We start from the raw sequence: 21925 nt of genomic DNA, 5'->3' as shown, positions 1-21925 counted from the left end.
GGGATCTCAGGTAGGTCCCCTCTCCCTCTGGGCTTTGGCTTCCTCAAGGTAGGGGTCGTCTGAGATGCAGTGATACAGAGGGTATGGCAGCAGTCTGAGAGCACAGAGTGTGCAACACTGCCTCTGTGGGGGATCAGGGAGCCTGGATGGACAGAGGCCGTCTGAGATTACCACTGCCACCCACAATGGCTTCTGCCTACGATCTCAGGGAGAAGGTTCCACATCATTTGTCTCTGAACTCTTGTCTCTAGAAGGCCCTGCAGTCCCTCCTCTTTCCCACCCCGGACCCCTCTGGCTTTGCCTGTCCTGAGGAAATCCAGGTCATTTAAGCCCATGAGAAAATGCCAGGTGTGTCTGAAGCCAATCCGAATTGGGGGAGGGGGTCACTCCTTGTGTAACGTAGTTTAAAAAAAAAATCACAACAGGAAATAGCTACCGTTTATTGGGGACTGCCCATGTACCAGGCACTATTAGCACTTTAAAGACGTGACTTCATTTCATCTTCACCACAACTCCATGAGGTAGGTGTTGTGATCCCCACGTTACAGATGAGGAAACCGAGGTTCTGGGCACTGATTTCATTTGTTTGAAGTCACACAGCTTGTAAGTGGTGAGGCTGGACTTTGAGCCCAGATGGGCTGAACCCAAGGCAGAGCTTGCAAAGTTGTGACATCAGTACAGTGTGTTACTGTACCCGTCCAGGGGCCACAGCCCTCACCTTCCTTTCAAACCCCATTCTCAGGATAGGGTCTGAAACTCCTGCCTGCAGAAAAGGCTTGTGTGTCTCCCTCCCTGGTGGACCTGCATTTCGCTTCGTTCTATCAGAGGAATGAAGCTGAAATCGTGCAACGTCAGGCAGTTGCCCTGGCTGGGAATGAGCCGCAGGCCACACCCCTCCCTAGAGTCCTGCCATCCTGCTGGCCCTGGCCTTGGCAGAAGTGCAGGTTGTTCTGGTTCTGCCCAGCCTCCTTCTGGTTCTTTTCCAGGCCTGGTTCTTTTCCAGGCTCTCTTCCCACCTTTGAGCAATGACAGAAGAGGCAGGGGCCTCATGCTCTGTCGAGCTAGATTGTGAAACTGGCCAGGAATGGGGCAAGGAGAGACAAATTCCCTGAGCGCTTTGAATCCATGGTGTTAGGAGGTGGGGCTCTGGACCTCGGGAGTTTCCCTGCATTTCCTCCTTGCACTGTCATTTCTGCCTTGCAGGGCTCAGCGAGCACGCGCTTGTCTACACAGGCTGCTCCCCAGAGCTCCCCCGTTGCAGTCCTTATCATGCTGCTTTGCTCCGGTGAGGAGCGCACCCATGGCAGGGGCCCTGCATGCTACTCCCTCTGCTTCTCTCAAGGGCACCCGTCTGAGGCCAGATCGCAGAGTGTGTGGCGTGGGCAGGCATGGGATTGACAGCCAAGGATGTGACACTGGGTAGGGACAGGGAGGAAGCACCAAGCCTTTCCCATTCCCCTCAGGACTCCCACTGCACAGTCAGGGCCAGGCCTCTGAAGAGAGAATCCAGTTCTGTGGGCTGCTCCAGGTCTGAGGTCTCAGGGGCTGGGCTCTTGGCTTCATCCTTGGGACACACAAGGGACTCCAGCAGTCCCCAGGGACTTGGACCTTGGTCCGAGGGGGAACACGGACGGGAAGGAGGTTGCAAAGGGAGGGACATGGGGTGGCCCTCGATCTGGACTGAGGAGAGGAGGGGGAGCTGGCCCTTTAGGTACTGTGGTGTCCCTTCCTCCCCACTGTGTAGCACATTTGGGTCAGACGTTCTGTCTGTGCAAATCCCCAGGGGCTGGTGCAATGATTTTGCTTCTTGGGATTCCTCCATAGCCAAGGAGGTCACCTCCTGCAGAGAAAGGCCACCTAACATGCAGCTTCCAGCTGGTGGCTCTTTCTGAAGCTGACCTTTAGGCCTAAGGTGTTTAGGACTAGAAAGTGTCCCAGTGGGGGAGTCTTTGCCAGAACCTTCCATGCATACCCCATAGGAGGGAGGCCAGCTGTCCGGAGTGGCTTGAGGGGCATAGGAGGAAGGCTGGACCTTAGAGATGGCCTGTGGGGCGTAGAATGGGAATTGAGCTTCGGGGGTCACCTGAGGTGCATAGGATGGGGGCCCGACCTCAGGGGCAGCGTTTGGGGCATAGGACAGTGGGGAGAGGATCTGGGGAGGTGGCACGTTGGAGGGCTGGAGGATGGAGATGTCTGGCTGCCCTAAGTAGGTGATCTCGGACAGGCTGTGCCGCTGTGGAGCTCCTGCGGGCTCCCTGGGTCCAGACACCCTGATCTGGGAGTACTGGACAGGCTGGGCCAGACTGCTGGGGCTGCTGAGGTCAAAGACAGGTATCAGGACGTGCTCCTGGATGAAGCGCAGCGGCTGGAAAGTCAGGACTCGCTGGACGTTCTGTGCAGGGACGACAACAGTCACCCCCCCGTGGTTAGGGTAAGTCCCAAGCTCCCTACTGGTGATGTTGGTGGGTGAGGTCCTCCATAGGGAGGCGTCTGGGGGCTTTTTCAAGATGCGTCTGTCCCATATCCCCATCTGCTTCCCAGAGACTCCTCTAGGTGCAAGTGCCTCTCTGAAGGGACAGGGTCTCTCAGCTCTTTGGTTCTAAAGCCTGGGTTATCTCAGGGAGAGAGATCTGGGCTCTGGTTTCTCCAGGAGGTGGATAATCCAGGGAGTAGATGACCAGGATTTGGGGTTGCCTTGGGGCATGATCTCGAGGTGGTGGCCTGCATTGTTGCTTGGCCCACGGGTCCCTGAGGGCCTAATACAGGGTCAGGGTGGGAAAAGAAGGAGCCAGGAGAGACCGGGAGAGCTTTACAGAAAATGCTTCATCTGGACTTGCACATTGAGCAAAACTCCCTCAGAGCTCCTCTGTCCCTCCGATGGGCAAGAGCAGGCTCCGGGTGCCTCAGGTGGCTCAGCTCATGGCTTCTGCAGTGGCCTTGCTGCTCTAGCAGAGGCGGCACTGGCGTCAGGTGGGGGCTGCTGATGTGATTTGTGTGGCTGGTGTAGGGCTTTCCATTTTATTTTTATTTTTTGGGTGGGGGGTGGTTCTGGTCTTTACTTGCTAGAGCAATTCTAAAACAGCTGTAACAAAGGGCTTTCCACTTAACAATTAGTTTTGCCATTTAAAAATTTCTGTTTAAAATGGCCAGGTGCATTGGCTCACGCTTGTAATCCCAGCACTTTGGGAGGCCGAGGTGGGTAGATCACCTGAAGTCAGGAGTTTGAGACCAGCCTGGCCAACATGGTGAAACCCCGTCTACTAAAAATACAAAAATTAGCCAAGTGTGGTGGTGGTGCATGCCTGTAATCCCAGCTACTTGGGAGGATGAGGCAGGAGAATAGCTTGAACTCGGGAGGTGGAGGTTGTGCTGAGACGAGATCATGCCACTGCACTCCAGCCTGGGTGACAGAGGGAGACTCCATCTCAAAAAAAAAAAAAAATCTGTTTAAAAAATTAGTTCTGAATATTTGAAAATTGGGAGATTTCACACTATAATCTGAAACTCTGGCTTCTCTTGAAAAACATGAAGATCAGGCAGTGCTGGGCCTGCACTCCCACATGGTGGTGCCCGGCTGCCCATTTAGACAGGGCATGAGTGCCACGGCTCTCCTGGCGCCCACCATTCCTCCCTCGTTGCCTTGCTGCTCACTCAAGTCCCACACTACCCTCCTGGTGCTGGACACTTCCAAGCCATGTGGGTTTTTTATTCTACTATTCCTGATCACCCACCCCACTTCAATGCGTCCTGAGACCTGCTGGGCCACGCGTCCGTTGACTTTAGGTGGGACTGTGAGCTCCGTGAATGGAGAGAGCAGGCCCATCTCCTGCTTTGTCTGTGGATCCCTGCATTTTGGGGAGAACTGGGGACCTCGGAGCCCAGGCCCTCCCCTGGACCTCTCCCTCCCGCCCTGGGGGGATGGCTTACCAGGGAATTGGGAGGTGCAGGCGGCTTGGTGACATATCTGTAGCTCAGGTAGCAGAGTACTGCGACGAGGAAGCCCATGGAGAACAGGAAGGCTCCGGAGAAGGAGTAGGTCCACGTCCGGTCTGGGAAACCAAAGGGGCCAGAGAAGGAAGCGTGAGGCTGGGCTATGCCTGGGCCCGGTTGGGTCTGGCCGCACATGTGGATGCTGAAAACCCTCTCCGGCTGGGCTGGCAAGGCCTCTCCTACCGTCAGAATGCAAGATCACAAATGGAAGTCCATATACTGTACGTCTAAATAGTCAGAATTTACAAATTATATTTTTACACTGTTAAATAAATAAAATGTTCTAGGTTTCCACCTTAACAAAAAGACTTTTTACAACCACCTGGGATGCCATATTTTAATTCAGAGTTCTTGGACTTCTCTAGGTACTGTGCTGAAGTGGGGAGGTACAGGGAAAGCCCGCAGCGCATTGCAGGCCCCCAGCCCAGCCCAGCCCAGCTCCATCCCACACTGCCAGGGCCCTCACGCACATGTGTATAGATGCCCCAGCCCTCACGGTCGAGCTCATCCATGTCCCCTCCAAATAGCCCCTGTTGGTCATCCTTTGGGCCAAGGGTCTGCACTACATGTCAGCAGTGTCTGCCCTCATGACGAAGGACCCCCAAAAGAGGACTGCCTAGGCAGATCACAGGCTCTGGGCCATATGTACAGAGAGTTTCAGGGTTCCAGGTACTCACAATGTGATCTAGAAAGGAGGTCACAGGATCCAGATGGATCTGCCCCCTTTGTTGTATGGAGTCTTCATCTTGCAAGGAGGGGAATGGCCAGGGCAGGGCCAGAGAAGGGCCTTCTAAAGTGCTGGGTGCAGGGAAAGGCCCCTTTTGCCTGAGTCCAAGGGTGGTCCTGCCTCCCTGGTAGGGTAGAGGCAGAGGGAGGGGAGAAGTGAAAACAGGGAGGCCTGTCCTCTCCACCTCCCTACCAAGATAAGGGGCTGGGCGTCAGGGAAGATCTTGGTCAAGAAGGGAGCCTGGGAAGGCACTGTCCTGTCTAAAATGGAGGGGAGAGGGATGACAAGGGCTCTAGTGCCCGAGCCTCTCCCTGTGTTTCAGCATCTTTGGGATGGGTGCAGCCAGTTCCAGGCAGGACACACTTCCTGTCACCAGTCCAAGTGGGGCTTGTGAAGGACTTATGGAGGAAGAGGTTGTTGGAGTTTTTGGTAAAACTGACAGTTTGCAACAGAGGGAAGGTGACTCAGAGAATCAAGACCCCTGCAGTCCAGGGGCCTGCTAATCACCCTCCCTCTCTTCCTGGCCCCTGTGCAGCCTCAGCTTGGAGAGTTTATCAATAGCTCCAATGACCTCGGCGATCACTGTGAACTCCGGGTACTGCTGGAACCTCTACTTCTAGCCCACTCCTCGATCCTCCCCTAGCCCACGAGCTTGGGCCTCTCTGGGTCAGCTTCCCGCTTCAGTGAAACCCTGTCTCCTGTCACTTGTTACCCCCATCCCTACTCCAGGAAAAAGACCCCACCCAAATGTCTATAACATTCCTGGAAAACCACTGCTGTTTGTTCCAGGACAGAATAGGGACATGGAATGGTCTCTGGCTTGACATATTTCCATTTCACACTGTGTGTATTGGATACATTGCCATTTCACCCATAGGGAGGCTGGATGGAATATAAAAACACCACCAGCCTGAGAGTAAGGAATACAGGGTGTTAGAGGCCTGGCTCTGCCACAGATATGCTGAGCATCCTTCCTGCTGCACGACCCTCTCTGGTCTACCCTTTAATAATAACAGTAGCCAGCAGTGGTTGAACTCCTACTACAGGCCATGATCTGTATGATCATGTAGAGCTGGGTGCTCTACCTATGTTATCTCACTACATCATCAAACACATCACAGAGGGATAGGGACGCTCCCTTCCTATGGGTAACAAAGCTGAGTCCCAGAGAGGTTAAGTGACCTGACCAAGGTCACACAGCTACTCAGTGGAGTTACATGTGTAACTCAAAACTCATCCTCCCTGCCACTCTGCAAGGAAGCCTCAGTTTCCTCATCTGTAAGAGTAGGATATGAGGTGAGATGGCCCTTAGAGCCTCTTCCATCATCAAGATGCTGGGACAATGCTCTGTGACCCTCCCTGTTTATCTACGGAGAGGTAGGTAAAGGGGATTCTGAGGGTAATGCAGACGTCAGGATACACAGTCAAGGGCAGGATGCATCACTCTGAAATGGAAGTAGGAGGAAGAAGTGTGCAGTACAGGAGGCTCACTGTAAACAAAGTTGCAAAGTGGTGGGTAGAGCCCAGCCTTCAGAACCAGATGAATCAATCAGGTTCCCCAAGCAGCTGTGCGGTCACAGGGAAGTTGCTTAACCTCTCTGAGCCAGAGTTCCTCCTCTGTAAAACGAGGATGATGCTACCCAGCTTGCAGGATTGTTGTAAAGATTAAATAATATATGTTACATGTAATAATAAAGATTAAATAATATATGGAAAGCATTTGGCACAACTATTTGCTTGGCAATATAGTAGAACCTAATAAATGTAGGAATTGTTTTAAACATATTTTTAAGGATAAGGTGCCTTCTATATGTCAGCAAGAAGTATCCACCAGGAAGTGTGATTTATATAAAAGCTATAGTCTTAGGAAAAAATGGTATCTCATTATAAGCAAGACCAAGTAAGGCAACAGAAGGGTGTTGTGGGTAAGGGTGGAGTGGTCTTCACATTGTCAAAAAGCTGGTGGGCCAGGGCCCATGGGCCGGGAGCAGGTGAGATTTATCTAGGACAGTCCAGGGAAGGGGGTCATGAATCATACAAATACTCCCAGCTTAGCCCCAGAACGTCAGTTTCCTTTTTCTAGTTCTCTTCTTGCCAAGTTCTATTCTGAGCTCCCTAGCAGCCTTTGCCCCAGGAAGGGCATGCCCCATGCAAGTGGCCAGTGTTGGCTGTTCCATGAGGCATAGCTCCCCTGCCAATTGGTGCACTGGGATTCAGGTGGAGAAATCAGTCTCTTGTGGGCTGTTTGGAAAAGTGATGAGTTTCCGAACAAACCTGAGGACCAGAGTGTCATTTTCTAGGGCCCAGCTCTGGCAGCTGTCTGGCCTCTAATTATCACCTCAGCCCAGGCATCAGCATCCCCATTTGTCAGATGAGGGATCAGTCTCCCAGAGGCTGAGTGACTCCCCCAGGCACGTGGTTGGCTGACATCTGACTAATACCGTGCCTTCTCATTCCTCACGCGGTACTTCTCTTTCCACCATGCCACACGCAATGTCCAGCTTGCAAACTCAACTCTATTCTGAATGTTGGCATGGTTGGAACTAAAATCACTTACTGACATCATGAATCTGAACATGAGGATAAAGTGGAGACTGTTTTACCAAATCTATCACATCCACTGCCGTCACCTTCATCCTCTAAACCTGCAGCTCTGAGCAATACAACGTTTCCCTCTGTCTATGAAAAGAAACACTAATAAAAACATCATGATGCTTGTGATGAGAATCAAGTTTCAATGTGCTAGAGGAAGGGACCATCTCACCGAGCAGATGATTCAAAACTATATCTAGGCTGGGCGTGATGGCTCATGCCTGTAATCCCAGCATTTTGGGAGGCTGAGGTGGGTGGATCACTTGAGGCCAGGAGATCAAGACCAGCCTGAGCAACAGGAAGAAACTCCGTCTCTACTAAAAATACAAAAAAAAAAAAAAAAATTAGCCAGGCATGGTGGCACACACCTGTAATCCCAGCTACTTGGGAGGCTGAGGTGGGAGAATTGCTTGAAATTGGGAAGCAGAAGTTGTAGTGAGCCGAGATTGTGCCACTGCACTCCAGCCTGAGCGACAGAGTGAGACTCTGTCTCAAAAACAAAAAACAATAAAAACCCACAAAAAACCCAACTGTATCTATAGTAGCTCTGTGGTAAGAGCATGGCCTCTAGAATTAGGCCTCATTCCATCCCTCAGCACCTGTGTGACCTTGGGCAAGTCACTTTTTTTTTTTTTTTTTCCGAGACAAGGTCTCACTCTGTCGTCCAGGCTGGAGTGCAGTGGTGCAAACATAGCTCTTTGCAGCTTCAACCTCCTGGGCTCAAGTGATCCTCCTGTCTCAGCCTTCTGTGTAGCTGGGACCACAGATGCAGCCACCAAACCTAGCTAAGTTTTTGACTTTTTTGTGGAGACGGGATTTTGCCCTGTTTCCCAGGCTGGTCTTAAACTTCTGGGCTCAAGTGATCCTCCTGCCTTGGCCTCCCAAAGTGTTTGGTTTACAGGTGTGAGCCACCGTGCCTGGCCATGGGCAAGTTACCTAACCACTCTGAACCTCAGGTTCTTCATCTGTAAAATGAGGATGAAAATAATACCTACCTCATAGACTGCTCATGAGGCTTGCCCTTGGTTGTGCCTGGTTCCCGGTTAGCACTGCAGAAATGCTAGTTATCATGATACCATTATTATTATTTGACTTTGGAAGATATTGAGGGATCTTTTTATCTTCTCTGCTTCCCCCCTGCAGATTTTCCCTCCAGTATATCTCACCTGGGTTAATATTAAGGTGAGTTTGCTTTGCCAAGGTACACACAAGGCCTGTCAGAGAGGGGAAATCCAGACATAGGCTGGAGGGTGAGAATCAAACATTTGCTTTGATAACTCATCAGCCAGCTCTTTTATGGATAAACAAAGATTGACTTCAATAACACACTGATAACCCTTCCATGGTTTTTTAGAGTGTTGCCAAGTCTCACCTTGGTTACAGGGAGGAAAGAGGAGAGTCAAGACTTGAATTCGGGAGCCCCACCTCCCTCTGGTTTCAGCCGAACTCACCTGGCAGTGTCTTCACTCGGCACATGTAGGGGGCACTCTCCTTGGACCAGGTGGGAACGCAAATCATGATGGTGCCAAGGAACTCTGTGTCAGGGGTCAGGCCGAAGAACTCATATTCTCTCTGCTTCCCTCCAAGGTGCTGAATTGGACAGAGAATGGAACGTGATTCCTGTTACACACCAATCTCCACACAGAGCCCAAGGAAGCTTGCTTGCTCCTCCTGGATTCTGGTTTGGTGCTGATGGGTCTGTCTTCAGCCTCTGTTTCCATTCCCCTCCCTTCTGCTTTATCCCCAAATCCAATCAGTCTCCAAGCACATGTGCCTTTCACTTGCAATAGTGTCTGGCCCATAGGCAGTGGTTATACACACTATATAATGTGGTTTTATATATATATATATGTAAAATGTGTGGTTATACACACATAATGGCAGCTGTCCTTATGCCCTCCACCACCCTCCCACGCTCCCACTATCCCTCCTTCTTCCAATTCCTCTTGTCCTTCACCTTTTCGTGGTTAAACATCATAAACTTTTTGAACACCCATTCCTTTCTTTCTTTCCTCATTGCTTCTGCCTTAATTGGGCCTCAAGGCTTCAGCCTGGACTCTAGCAGTAGCCTCTTTCATGGTCGCCCATCTCTGGGTTTGCCCCTGTTCACTTCCATATTCATCCTAGTGTTTATAGGAATCTTTCTAAAAGACAATCTCATTATAATGCTCTTCTATTCAAAAGGCTTTGATGGCCTCACCCATATTTACAGAATAGAGTCCTGGTGCCTGGCTTCCAGTCCAGACTCATTTGTCTCTGCAGCCCACCTGGCTCTGCAGGCTCATCAATGCTGGATACCTGCCACTCGGGTAAACACCTACCTTGCATAAGAAAGCCCTTGTTTCTTTGCATCTGCCAATCCTTCTGCTGGAACTGTGTTTTGATTCTCGTTCTTCTGTGTATCTCTCACCTTTTTGACCCAGAACTCCTCTCCCATGGCTGCCACATGTTATCCTGTCTGGCTCTCCTCCTACCTCTCTGACTGGTCTTTCACTGGTTTTAGCCCCTCAATGTTGTTCTGCAAGATTTGCTCTTCAACCATTTCCTTCTCTCTCACATACTGTCCGGCCACTTAGTGATCTTATCTGAACCCATGGCTGCTGTGAGCACCGATGTGTGGATAACTCCCAAACTTATCTCAGGAAGAGCTGTAGAGTTTCTGATGGGCCCTGCCAGCTCCCTGCTGAATAGTACCATGTGAGCATCTCTAAGTCAACATGTCCAAACATGCTGCCCTCCTCTCTCTGGGGCCGGCCCCATCTCAGACCCCAAACCCAAATCTGTTTTTGATTCTCTAATTTTGATAATAGCATCACTCTTCTTCTAATCTCCAGGGCCTAAACCTTGAAGCCATTTAGGACAAATCCCCTCTCATATCTTTGGTATCAAATTGCCCTTAAAGGATCCAGAAATCTTCCTTTAAAGGGCCAGAACCTGTGTTCTCGGGAGTTCAAAAACTGAGAATTTTCTTCTTTGGCTCTTTGTATTTCAGCTCTGCTTTCTCTTTTTCAGGCACATGGAGGCCAAGGTTGAGGGTAAGTTACTGTTTTCTTTTGTGTGTGTTTATGGGGATGGTGGTGACAGTGAGTGAAGAAGTACATAAATACATTTTTTAACTTACTGTTTTGTGGAACTCATGTGGTTGGAACTGGACACATTACATATCATGAGACATAACTCCAGGAGAGTTGCCAAGGCCCTGATTCCTCGTTTCCCAAGTTTTTCACGACCTCCATTCTGGTTCAGGCCCTCATTTCCAGCCTATACCATTGCAATAATCTTTTGACTTGCCAGCCTGATATCTCTTCCATTTCCATATTTGATTTTTCTTCATTCTAATCCTAGTAATTTATATCTTCTATTGGACCAAACATCCCCAAAATAACAACTATAAATTCTAAGCAAAATGAAAAACAACTACTTAAAAGCATTGGAGAGAAAATAAAAGCAGGCATATATTGGAGAGAGGAGAAATGGCGATGGGTACATTTCCCATTTTTACTGTCTTGTAGCCTGAAGGCAGACCTCAGTCTACACCCTGTGGAATGGCTAAACCTAGACAGAAACCCTTTATTCTCACTGGCTTGAATACCCAAAAGGCAGGGCTTGGAATAATCACAGCAGCTGGAAAATGAGGGGAGAAAGCACAGACGGGAGATTGTAGAGAAGGAGGCCCAAACTCTGTATATAAACTCTGCTCAAATCCCTGACCGGCCCCTAAAGTAGGCATGAATGGGGTAGACTCCAAGCAGCCCAGGTAAAGTTAAAAAACAAAAAAACAAGAGAGATTTCAGAGTTTGGAGTTCAGCCAAATTAATTGCCTACTAAAACCGGATGAAACCAAACCAATACTCTTTGGAGGAATATAACAGAATCTACAGTAATTTCAACAAAATGTCCGGGATACATTTCAAAATTGTTAGACATACAAAGAAAGAATATGCGACCCATATTCAAGAGAAAAGATAATAGTGACTGACCCTGATGACCAAAATGTTGAATTAGCAGACAATGATTTAATTTTATTTGAGACAGAGTCTTACTCTGTCACCCAGGTTGGAGTGCAGTGGTGCGATCTCAGCTCACTGCAACCTCCGCCTCCCAGGTTCAAATGATTCTCCTGCCTCAGCCTCCTGAGTAGCTGGGATTACAGGCACCTGCCACCATGCCCAGCTGATTTTTTTATTTTTAGTAGAGATGGGGTTTTACCACATTGGCCAGGATGGTCTTGAACTCCTGACCTCAAGTGATCCACTCACTTTGGCCTCCCAAAGTGCTGGGATTACAGGCGTGGGCCACCTCACCCGGCCAACAATGATTTTAAAGCAGCTGTATAACAATGCTCCAGGAAGTGAAACAAAATAAGCTCATATTGAATGAATGAATAGAAAATCTCAGTAGAATATGGAAACTATAAAATCTAGGAACTTTAGAGTTGAAAAATTCTAGATATTATTATCTGAAATTTAAAAACCCACTGAATTATCTCAAAAGCATTTTGGAAATGACAGAAAAAATAGAGAACTTGAAGACAGATTGATAAGAGAGAAATAGATAGTGGTGATGGTTTCACAACTTTGTGAATATGCAAATAACACCTGAATTGTATGCTTTAAAAGAATGAATTTTATGGCATGTGAATTAATGTCAAAAAAAGGTAAAGGCTGTCAGAGCTGTCTGCAAGAGATACATTTTAAATATAATAACAGAGACAGATTGAAAATGAATGTAAAAACATATATTATGCAAACCATAAGAAGGCTGGAGTGGCTATATTAATATCAGATAAAGTAGACTTCAATACAAAGAGTATGACTACAAATAAAAAGGAACAATTCATATGACAGAAGGTTCAATCTATCAGGAAAATACAACAATCATAAATGTATATGTATTTAATAACTGAGTTTCAAAATGCATGAAGCAAAAATGCACAGAATTAAAGGGAAAATAGACAAATCCACAATTATAGTTGGAGAGTTTACTATTTTCAACAATTAAACAACCAATTGACCTCTCACCTAAATCAGGAAAGACATAGAAGATCTGAATAACACAATTAATCACCTTTACCTAATTGATATTTATAGCGCACTCCACCAACCAACTGCAAAATATACATTCTTTTCAGGTGCACAAGGAACGTTCACCAGGACAGGCCATAGGCTGGGCCTTAACACAAGCCTCGATAAATTTAAAAGGACTGAAATCATACAGCGTGTGTTCTCTGACCACAAATTGAATTAAATTAGAAATCAACAATAAAATATTTAATAAGACCCTAAATATTTACCAAAAAATAGGTGTCATAAGGACTCTCTCTGCTTAGTAATCTCTAGTGGCTCCCCCAACTACCGAAAGAAACAAAAATTCGTCCCCTCCACCACCCTATCCCTTCTACAGCATAGTCCCATCCAGTCTTCTGAGGTTTATCTCCCGGGGTCCCTCCACGTCAGAGGTTCTCAAGCTTTGCGTTGGGGAAGAAGCACCTGGGTTGCTCACTAAAATTCAGATCCCAGGGATGCAAGTGCAATAACTTGATGAAGTTGACTGGAAGGGGACCCAAGAATCTGCATTTTAAACAAGTGCTGCAGGAGATTCTGATGCTGTTTGTTTGGGACCATGGTTTTTGTGTGTGTGTGTGTGTGTGTGTGTGTGTGTGTGTGTTTTTTTGAGATGGAGTCTTGCTCTGTCGCCCAGGCTGGAGTGCAGTGGCGCGATCTTGGCCCACTGCAAGCTCCATCTCCTGGGTTCACGCCATTCTTCTACCTCAGCCTCCTGAGTAGCTGAGACTACAGGTGCCCACCACCATGCCCGGCTAATTTTTTGTATTTTTTAATAGGGACAGGGTTTCACCGTGTTAGCCAGGATGGTCTCCATCTCCTGACCTCGTGATCCGCCCGCCTCGGCCTCCCAAAGTGCTGGGATTACAGGCGTGAGCCACCGTGCCTGGCCGGGACCATGTTTTAAGAAACTGTTTTACATGTCTTTATGCTCTTGTCAAAGTGGGCAGTTCTGTGCTTTTCAAAAATGTCTTAAGTTGGCCGGGTGCGGTGGCTCATGCCTGTCATCTCAGCACTTTGGGAGGCTGAGGCAGGAGGATCTCTTGAGCCCAGGAGTTTGAGACCAGCCTGGGCAACACAGTGAGGCCCCGTCTCTTTTTTTTTTAAATGGCTTAAGTTTTGCTGCTTTTCTCTCTGATCATGGTGGGGCAGTATAGGCAGGCCAGTGGTGGGAGAAATGTGGGCTAAACACAGCTGGATTTGAATCCTGTCTACCCTATTATTTGCTGAACAATCTGAGCAAGTGACTTTTAACTTCTCTTGGTTCCCTCATCTAGACAATGGAGATGATAGAACCCGCCTCACAAGGCTGTGGTGAAGATTAAATGACATAATATGCATGTATTACCTGGCATGCCTCAGAAATTGATACTGGCTCCCAGAAAGCCAATACCAATTTCTGTGGCATGCCAGGTAATATATGACTATTAATGACATAATATGCATATTATGCATATTAGGCTTTCTGGAAGCCAGTACCAATTTCTGCGGCATGCCAGGTAATATATGCATATTATGTCATTTTTGGCTTCCTAAAAGTTTTCTGGAAGTCTTTCAAATCTTGCTGTGCTGACATCCTGCCCCACCTCCCAATACCCATATTTTCCTCTACCTATAGCTATTTGAATTCTTGTTTTAACTCCCTTTTCACCCCCTAGATTATAAGCTCCTTTCATGCAGAAACCACAAAGTAGGAAATAAATATTCATTTAACTGAATTGTGGATTGGTGGCACATGCTGAGGGTAGGGGGTACCAAATATTTTCTGAATACGAAAAGAAATAATTCATATACTATTTGAGAACGTATGCTCTTGCCTTCCACCTCTTATTATTACTTATCCTTCCACATTGCCTGTATATAGTTCCTGCAAATAGTGGAAAACTACTGCAGCAATAGAAATTGATTCTAGCATTTTCTAATGTGAACATCTGAAGATATTAATAGAGGTTGTTCCGCAGGATGTGAGAAGGTGTTAAACAAAAACCAATGTAAATATTATGCAAAAAAAGCAGCTTCTCTGGTCAAATAAATTCGGGAGAAATTGTATTAAACAAATTGATAATATGCCTTATGCTAAATGACGAGTTAATGGGTGCAGCACACCAGCATGGCACATGTATACATATGTAGCTAACCTGCACATTGTGCACATGTACCCTAAAACTTAAAGTATAATAATAATAAAATAAAAATAAATAAATAAATAAAACAAAACAAAAAAACAAATTGATAGTGGAGTCTTGGCTCTGCAGGACTTGTCAGAGCTTTTAGCATGCTATTGTGTGTGTGAATCTACAAGAGAAAAGTTGTCATTTGTGATGTTTTCCAGGCTTCAAGGAGCCTCTCAAGGGACATGTTTTGGGAAATGCTAATTTACGTAACATGTCCCCTTTTTTTCTTAAAGCAACTCAGATCTAATTGGGAGGGAAGAGGCTTCCTAGGCAGAGAAAGACCAGGGTGCAACATACACTCACCATTTGGTAGGTGCGGTTGACCTGGAGCTCTAAGTGGTAGAACAGGTCATGGAAGATGTCTTCCAGGGTTAGCCGGTGGCCGTCCCCTGCATGGATGGGCGTGGGGGTAGGATGAACAATCATCTGAATCGATCTCACTTTGGGGATACAGGTCACATCAGGTGGCTTGAGGGTAGCTGGGGATAGGGAGAGAGAAAAGAGAAAAGAAAAAGTCAGAATCGGTGGGTAGTGTCTGAGGCAACCTTGGTCAGTGGAAAATGACTGCTCCCTCTCTCCTTCCACTCCAGTGCCAGCTATGCTTCTGAAAGCAACGGCTAAACAAACAGTGAAAAGAGAAAAGTTTCTACAAGCCCTGGTGTTTGGGTTTCAGGCTGGCAAAGGGATGACCAAGAGTGGATGAGAAGAACTCAGGGTGAGGGGCACCAGTCCCCTAGCTTGGTCATGCCTTTGGCTTGCCCCCACACATCCCAGCCCCCTGTGTCCCCACCTTAAGTCAGCCTAGAGCACCCTTCCTCCCTCATCTATTGAGTATGACAGCTTTGGGGATGTCAATGACATCAACTACACATCCTAAATAATGTTTGGGGCCTAATACTATTGATGCAGCCTCAAAGATCAGGCTGAAGACTTCTGTCTCTCTCAAGATGGAATTTTCCAAATAACCAAATTACCTTTGCTGGCTTACAGACTCCTTTGAGAATGTGATGAATGCTGTGGGTCTTCTTCCTGCCAAAACGTATATATACAAAAATCTTGCATCCAACTTCAGGGATTCATGGACCTCATTTACCCTGAATCTAATTTGTAAAAATTCCTCAATGATCCATTGGCCTCCAAGATTGAAGATATCTGAGTCAGAACAATGTTTACTTCAGTGCTGCTAATAAAATTGAAAAACTGAGCTGTATGTCCTCAAAAAGGGAAATACATAAGTAAATTAGAGTATCTCCCTAGAATGGATCATTTTGCACTGTGAAATATCTTGTTGTGCAAAATGTTTAATGATATGGGTAAATGTTCATGATACCAATATATGGGGAAAAAGAACCTAAGACAAAAAAGCAATGCCAGATTGCAAAGTAGATACGGCTGCTAGTAACTGCAGTTATGTTACAATGTTAAGATTATTTTGGGTGACTTTTATTTTTCTTTGTATATTTCTATATTTCACACATTTTCTACAATGAATGTGAATTCACTGAACAAGCCAGGTTAAAAAAACAATATTTTACTTAATTTTATTTTTTATTTTCTTAAAAAGCTATGTGTGACTATAAAGTCAGTTGGTGAACATCATCACACGCTTAGCTTGTGTGGGGAGTTTGGCAACTATATTAGTCCATTCTCACACTGCTAATAAAGACACACCTCAGACTGGGTAATTTATAAAGGAAAGAGGTTTAATTGACTCACAGTTCCACATGGCTGGGGAGGCTCAGGAAACTTACAATCAGGAAACTTACAAAACGGGAGGCAAACATGTTCTTCCTCACATGGTGGCAGGAAGGAAAATGAGAACCAAGCAAAGGGGGAAGCCCCTTATAAAACCCTCAGATCTCATGAGAACGTACCCACTATCATGAGAATAGCATGGGGGAATCCGTCCCCATCATTCAGTTACCTCCTACTGGATCCTTCCCACAAGACAGGATTATGGGAACTACAATTCAAGATGAGATTTGGGTGGGGACATAGCCAAACCATATCAGCAACTGCTATCCACTCAATCATTCATTTACTGAATATCTTTTTTTTTTTTTGAGATAGGATCTCACTGTGTCACCTAAGTTGGAGTGCAGTGGGGCAATCCCAGCTCACTGCAGTCTTGACCTCCTGGGTTCAAGCTACCCTCCCACTTCAACCTCCTGAGTAGCTGGGACTACAAGTGTGTGCCACCACACCCAGCTAATTTTTAAATTTTTTGTAGAGATGGGGTCTCACTGTGTTCCCCAGGCTGGTCTTGAACTCCTAGGCTCAAGTGATCCTCTTGCCTCAGCCTCCCAAAGTGCTGGGATTACAAGTGTGAGCCACCGCACCTGGCTATTGAGAATCTTCTATGTGCCAGGCACTATGCTGAGGGCTGGGAATGCAGTGGATTCTGCCGCCCACACATGCAGTTCTAGAGCTCACATTTTAGAGGGGGAGGCAGATGATAACATGTGTGAGCAAACACAGTAATTGCAGCGTGTGATCTGAGCGATGAAGACAATAAGCCCTGTATTGCAATAGAGAATCACAGATGGTGGCCTACGGAAATCAGGTCATCAGGGCTGGAGGTGGGGACACTGACTTAGGAGGTGATGTTGAAGCTGAGCCGTGAGGACTATAAAAGAACCAGTCACGTGAAGAGCTCAGAAGTGCCCCCAGAGAGTGGGAGCAGCAAGGACCCCGAGGCAGGGACTGTCAGAAGCTTGGCTGCTCGATGCATTGGGAAGACATGTTCAGGACGAGGACCAGGATAGGCAGGGCCTCGTGGGCCGTGGCAAGGAGTTGGATCTTATTTGTAGAGTCATGAGCAGCTGCCCGAGGGTTTTAAGCTGAGAAGAGAAGGTGGGATTTATGTGTTGAGGAGATCTCTCTAAATGCTCTGTGGAGAATGGGCTGGAGGAGGTGGTAAAGAGGAGAGTTGGGGAAACAAGTTAAGTGGCCTGGACCGCAGTCGGGGGTCAAGATAAGGGTGGTCTGAACCAGGGAGGTTGGGGTGGAGGTGGAGAAAAATGAACAAACCTGCTAGGAATACACTGTAATTGGTGGGGGTGGGGGGCTTCCCTAAAAGCCACATCCCCAGCTGCCCTCTCCCCTTGCAGAGAGCCCCTTCTGGACCCTCCACCCACTCCAGAGGGGAAGAGGCCATCCCACCCCGCAAACACCTGCGCTTTCCTCTTCCCTCCCCTGAAACCCACAGGGGCTCCAACTCACTGTGCTGCAGAGAGCTGAACCTGTCAGTCATCTTGGTGGCTGACCGGCCTCCCGCACTGACAGCGGTGACCCTGGCATAGTAGAGCTCCGTGAGGTTGCCCGTCTCCACCGTCAGGTTGCAGGACTTCCGGGTGATCCGCTGACAGCCCTTCTTTGCCACCCAGTCCCTCTCTCCGTACCTGCAGGTCAGGAAGGGGCCAAGTCACCGTGGTGATGAAAAGGCCAGTGCTAGGCCTGCGGCTTATTAATAATGCCAAGGAGATCTAATATTTACTTAGCACGTTCAGTGGCCCAGGCCCTTTATGCGAATGATCTCATTTTGTTCTCACAATGATTCTCTGAGGTATATGCATTCTTCTCTTTTTCTTTCTTTATTCCTTCCTTTCTTTTTCTTTTTTTTTTTCTTGAGACACGGCCTTGCTCTGTCACTCAGGCTGGAGTGCAGTGGTGCAATCTTGGCTCATTGCAACTTCTGCCTCTGGGGTTCAAGTGACTCTCCTGCCTCAGCCTCCCGAGTAGCTGGGATTACAGGAGTGCACCACCATGCCTGGCTAATTTTTGTATTTTAGTAGAGACAGTATGGCCACCCTGTTGGTCAGGCTGGTCTCAAACTCCTGACCTCAAGTGATCCACCTGCCTCAGCCTCCAAAAGTGCTGAGATTATAGGTGTGAGCCACTGTGCCCAGCCTATTCTGTTTATTTTTCAAACAAAGAAGATGAGGCTCAAAGAAGTAAATTGCCCACGTGTTTGAAGTGTGCATGTGGAGAGCCAGGATTTGAACCCAGCCAGTCTGAGTCCACATTCTGGGCTCGTCATCACCATAGTCCTTTGATGTGGGCCCTGTTATCCCCATTTTACAGACGAGAGAAATGAGGTTCAGAGAGGGGGAAGTGACTTGCTACAGGACAATGTGGCATGACCAGGAGTGGAAGCCAGGTTTGAGGACTCCTGAGCCCAGGCCACCCCTCCTCACCTGCATGGGAGGGAGAGGAGCAGGAACAGGAGCGTGGGCTAGAGGGGCTGGGTGCATCTTTGGTTGACCTAGTCTCACTAATAATAATAAAACAATTATTGGTAGCTTATAATTTTCCAGGCACAAGTGCTAATGACTTTATCTTGCTTAACCCACCCAACAACCCTGTGATGAAAGTGCTATCATTGTCCTCACTTTGTGGGTGGAGAAACTGAGGCTTCGTGAGGTTACCTGCCCAAGGTTATACAGGCAAGAGCTGGCATTTAAGCCCAGACAGCCTGACCCTATCACCTGTACTTTTTACCCTTATATTATTCTCCCTCTGCAAAAGAAACATAAAGGAGCAATGCTTTATCTGGGAGGGGCTATGTGACACCAGTCCTGGTGGGGACATGGGAACATATGGAGAGGAGGGGAATTCCTTGGAGAGGGGCTGGCTTCAGAGCAGTCAAAGGAGGTGGGGTAAGAGAGAAGCCTACGTCTTATACTCGATGCTGTAGACCGTGTCTGGGGTGCCCTCCGGCCCGCTGTCCCACGTCAGGATGTTTTCAAAGTTGCTGGACTGGAATTTCACGTGCAGGAGCAGATCCGAGGGGTCCTCAGGGGCGTGAGCTGCAGGAGGGTGGGAGGAGGGTGAGCAGGGACTTTCCCAGGGTCACCCTGCCCATGTATGGGCTCAGTCAGAGTCCTGCCCCATATAAATTTCATGCAAAGTGCCTTTGCTTTCAAGATGCCAACTTGGTGGGTGGGCAGGGAGACCCTGGCCCCCAGCCTTCTACAAATGGACCAGCAAGAGGGGATGCTCCCCACGCTGTTCTAACCAACCATCCATTCTCAGCCATTTTGCTTTGCAATGAGTTGTGATTCACATTCCATAAATGTCACCACCTTACAGTGTTCAGTTCAATGGTTTCTTAGCATTTTCACAACGTTGTGCAATCATCGCTATTATCTAATTCCAGAACATTTTTAGCACCCCAAAAAGAAACTGCATGCCCATTAGCAGTCACTCCACCCATTCTTCTCCACCCCTAACCCCTGACAACCACGAATCTACTTCCTGTGTCTGTGAATGTCCCTACTCTAGACTTTTTATGTAAATAGAGCTTGGCTGGCTTCTTTCACTTAGCATAATGTTTTCAAGGTTCACATTTGTGGTAGCATGGATTAGTACTTCCTTTTTAGGGCTGAATAATATTCCATTGTGTGATATACCACATTTTGTTTATCCACTCATCAGGACATTTGGGTTGTTTCTACTTTTTGGCTACCATGAATAATGCTGCTGTGAACACCGTGTTCAATTTTATAAGTGGACATACGTTTTCAGTTGTCTTGGGTACATATCTAAGAGTGGAATTTGGTAGGTTATATAGTAGCTCTACCTTTAACCTTTTGAAGAACTGTCGAACTATTTTCTAAAGTGGCCACACCATTTTTTTTTGTCTTTGAGACAGGGTCTTGCTCTGTCCCCCAGGCTGGAGTGCAGTGGTGTGATCATGGCTCACTGCAGCCTCGACTTCCTGGGCTTAAGCAATCCTCGCACCTCAGCCTCCTGTGTAGCTGGGACTACAGCCATGCACCACCACATCCGACTAATTTATTTTTAAATTTTTTGTAGTGATGGGGTCTCATATATTGTCCAGGATGTTATGGCTGCACCATCTTAAATTCCCACCAGCATTGTTTGAGGGGTTCAGTTTCTCCACATCGCCATCGATGCTCATTCACTTTTTAACACAACCTGAAGTTGGTGTCCTCACCCTTATTTTAGAGATATGTAACTAAAGTGTGTAAGAAGTGACTTGCCCCAAGTTGATCAGTTGAAGCAATGGTGGAGGAGGCGCTCTTGACTGAGCCCACATGTGGGCAGGGTGACCTTGGGAAAGTTGTTTAAGCAACGAGAACTTCAATTGCCTCATCTCTAAAATGGATATAGTTTGATTTACCGAAAGACAAACAACAATGACAACAGCAGCCACTGGCATTTGTGAAGTGCACAGCCTCTTTCAGGCAAGTCCCTTCCTTCATTAAATCCTCACGACAACGTGCCCACTATCACTATCCCCATTTGATGAATGAGCTGAGGCTCAGAGACAGCTGCCGCCCAGCATCACAGTTAGCATGTGAAGAACCTACAATATTCATCCCAGTGCTAGACCGGTTGTGGGGCGGATAGAGCGGGTTGGCATCTGTGAATGTGTTTAGCGTCTAACAGGCCCCTATGTACATGTGTTGAGTCTGAAGGGAGGAGACCTGGGAAGGGAAAACATTCGCTCTGTAGGGAGGGGGCTGTCTTGTTCACCCTTTTATATGAGGGTGGGGGGCTTCAGGGACCTGAGCACCTGATAAAGGGATGAATTTAGGGAGGAGGAGAAGAGAGAGGAGAAGAGAAGCTGGCCCTTGAAGAGTCCACAGCCCTCTCTTCCAGGCTAGGTCTTTGTCCAGCCCACTTCTGCTTCTGTTAAGGGAAGGGCAGTGAGGGCCTGAGCCTCAAGGAAGGGGCTGGGGAGGGGCTGCAGCCTCTGAAGCAATCTGCGCTGTAAACAAAGAGTCCTTAACTTATAAAACCCTTCCCTCAGGCCCCCAGGCTTGGGCTGTGGAGAGCAAGAGCCTGCGGGAAAATGGCGGCCCAAGATGGCAGCTGGCTCGGAGCTCGGAGGCCCTGGCCGGCTGGCGTGGGAAATAAACAGGTGGGAAAATGTTAAGCAACCCCAGCTGGGTCAAGGCCTTGCGGCCTGGGTGTGTGTCTTGAATATGTCTGTGCCTCTCCTTCCCCAGACACAACTACGACTGCCAGTGGGCCCAAGGTGTGAGGGAGCAGACAGTTACTGATTCCCCTACTCCAACTCTACACACAAGAGGGGTCCTCAGGCTTGGCGAGGACCGATGGGGACAGGGAAGAATGGTCCGACCCTGCTGCACATCCTCTGGCTAACCTCGAAGGCTGCCCTCCTCTCTGAATTTGGGTTCTGGCCCAGCAGCTGCAAAATGTCTTCAGGCTTCCTGGAGTCCCCAGAATGGGGCCTTAGGGATGGCGTGGGGAGGGGTCTACTGCCTCTACGCAAGGTGACGGCTGTGCCGTGGAGCCTTAGGATGTAGCTGACATCTTGTTTGGATGTGAGGCTGGGTGGAATTGGGGTCAGTTCTGGAGGGAGGGGTCCTGGATTCAGGGCTGAGTCC

The 21925-nt window shown here is 47.9% G+C and overlaps 1 protein-coding gene across 2 annotated transcripts in view; it reads right to left on the bottom strand.

The window, feature by feature from the left end:
• Window positions 1–426: 426 nt before the first annotated feature.
• The window catches only part of IL22RA1 (interleukin 22 receptor subunit alpha 1), a 30780-nt gene continuing 9281 nt past the window's right edge, over window positions 427–21925 (bottom strand). Inside the window, exons 3-8 of one of the 2 annotated variants that reach the window (XM_004024915.5) lie at window positions 19222–19354; window positions 17769–17947; window positions 14850–15025; window positions 8761–8899; window positions 3928–4049; window positions 427–2392 (exon numbers count right to left, since the gene is read on the bottom strand). In XM_004024915.5, the coding sequence (XP_004024964.5) occupies window positions 1460–2392; window positions 3928–4049; window positions 8761–8899; window positions 14850–15025; window positions 17769–17947; window positions 19222–19354 (1682 nt within the window). In that variant the 3' untranslated portion in view covers window positions 427–1459. Of the gene's footprint in view, window positions 2393–3927; window positions 4170–8760; window positions 8900–14849; window positions 15026–17768; window positions 17948–19221; window positions 19355–21925 lie in introns of both variants that reach the window. The other variant, XM_063701732.1, reaches the window with a different exon arrangement.

Source organism: Gorilla gorilla, chromosome 1 (genome assembly GCF_029281585.2).
Source record: "Gorilla gorilla gorilla isolate KB3781 chromosome 1, NHGRI_mGorGor1-v2.1_pri, whole genome shotgun sequence".
NCBI classification, from domain to species: domain Eukaryota; kingdom Metazoa; phylum Chordata; class Mammalia; order Primates; family Hominidae; genus Gorilla; species Gorilla gorilla.
Note: the sequence above shows the minus strand (reverse complement) of the source record. Positions and strands in the feature narration are given on the sequence as shown.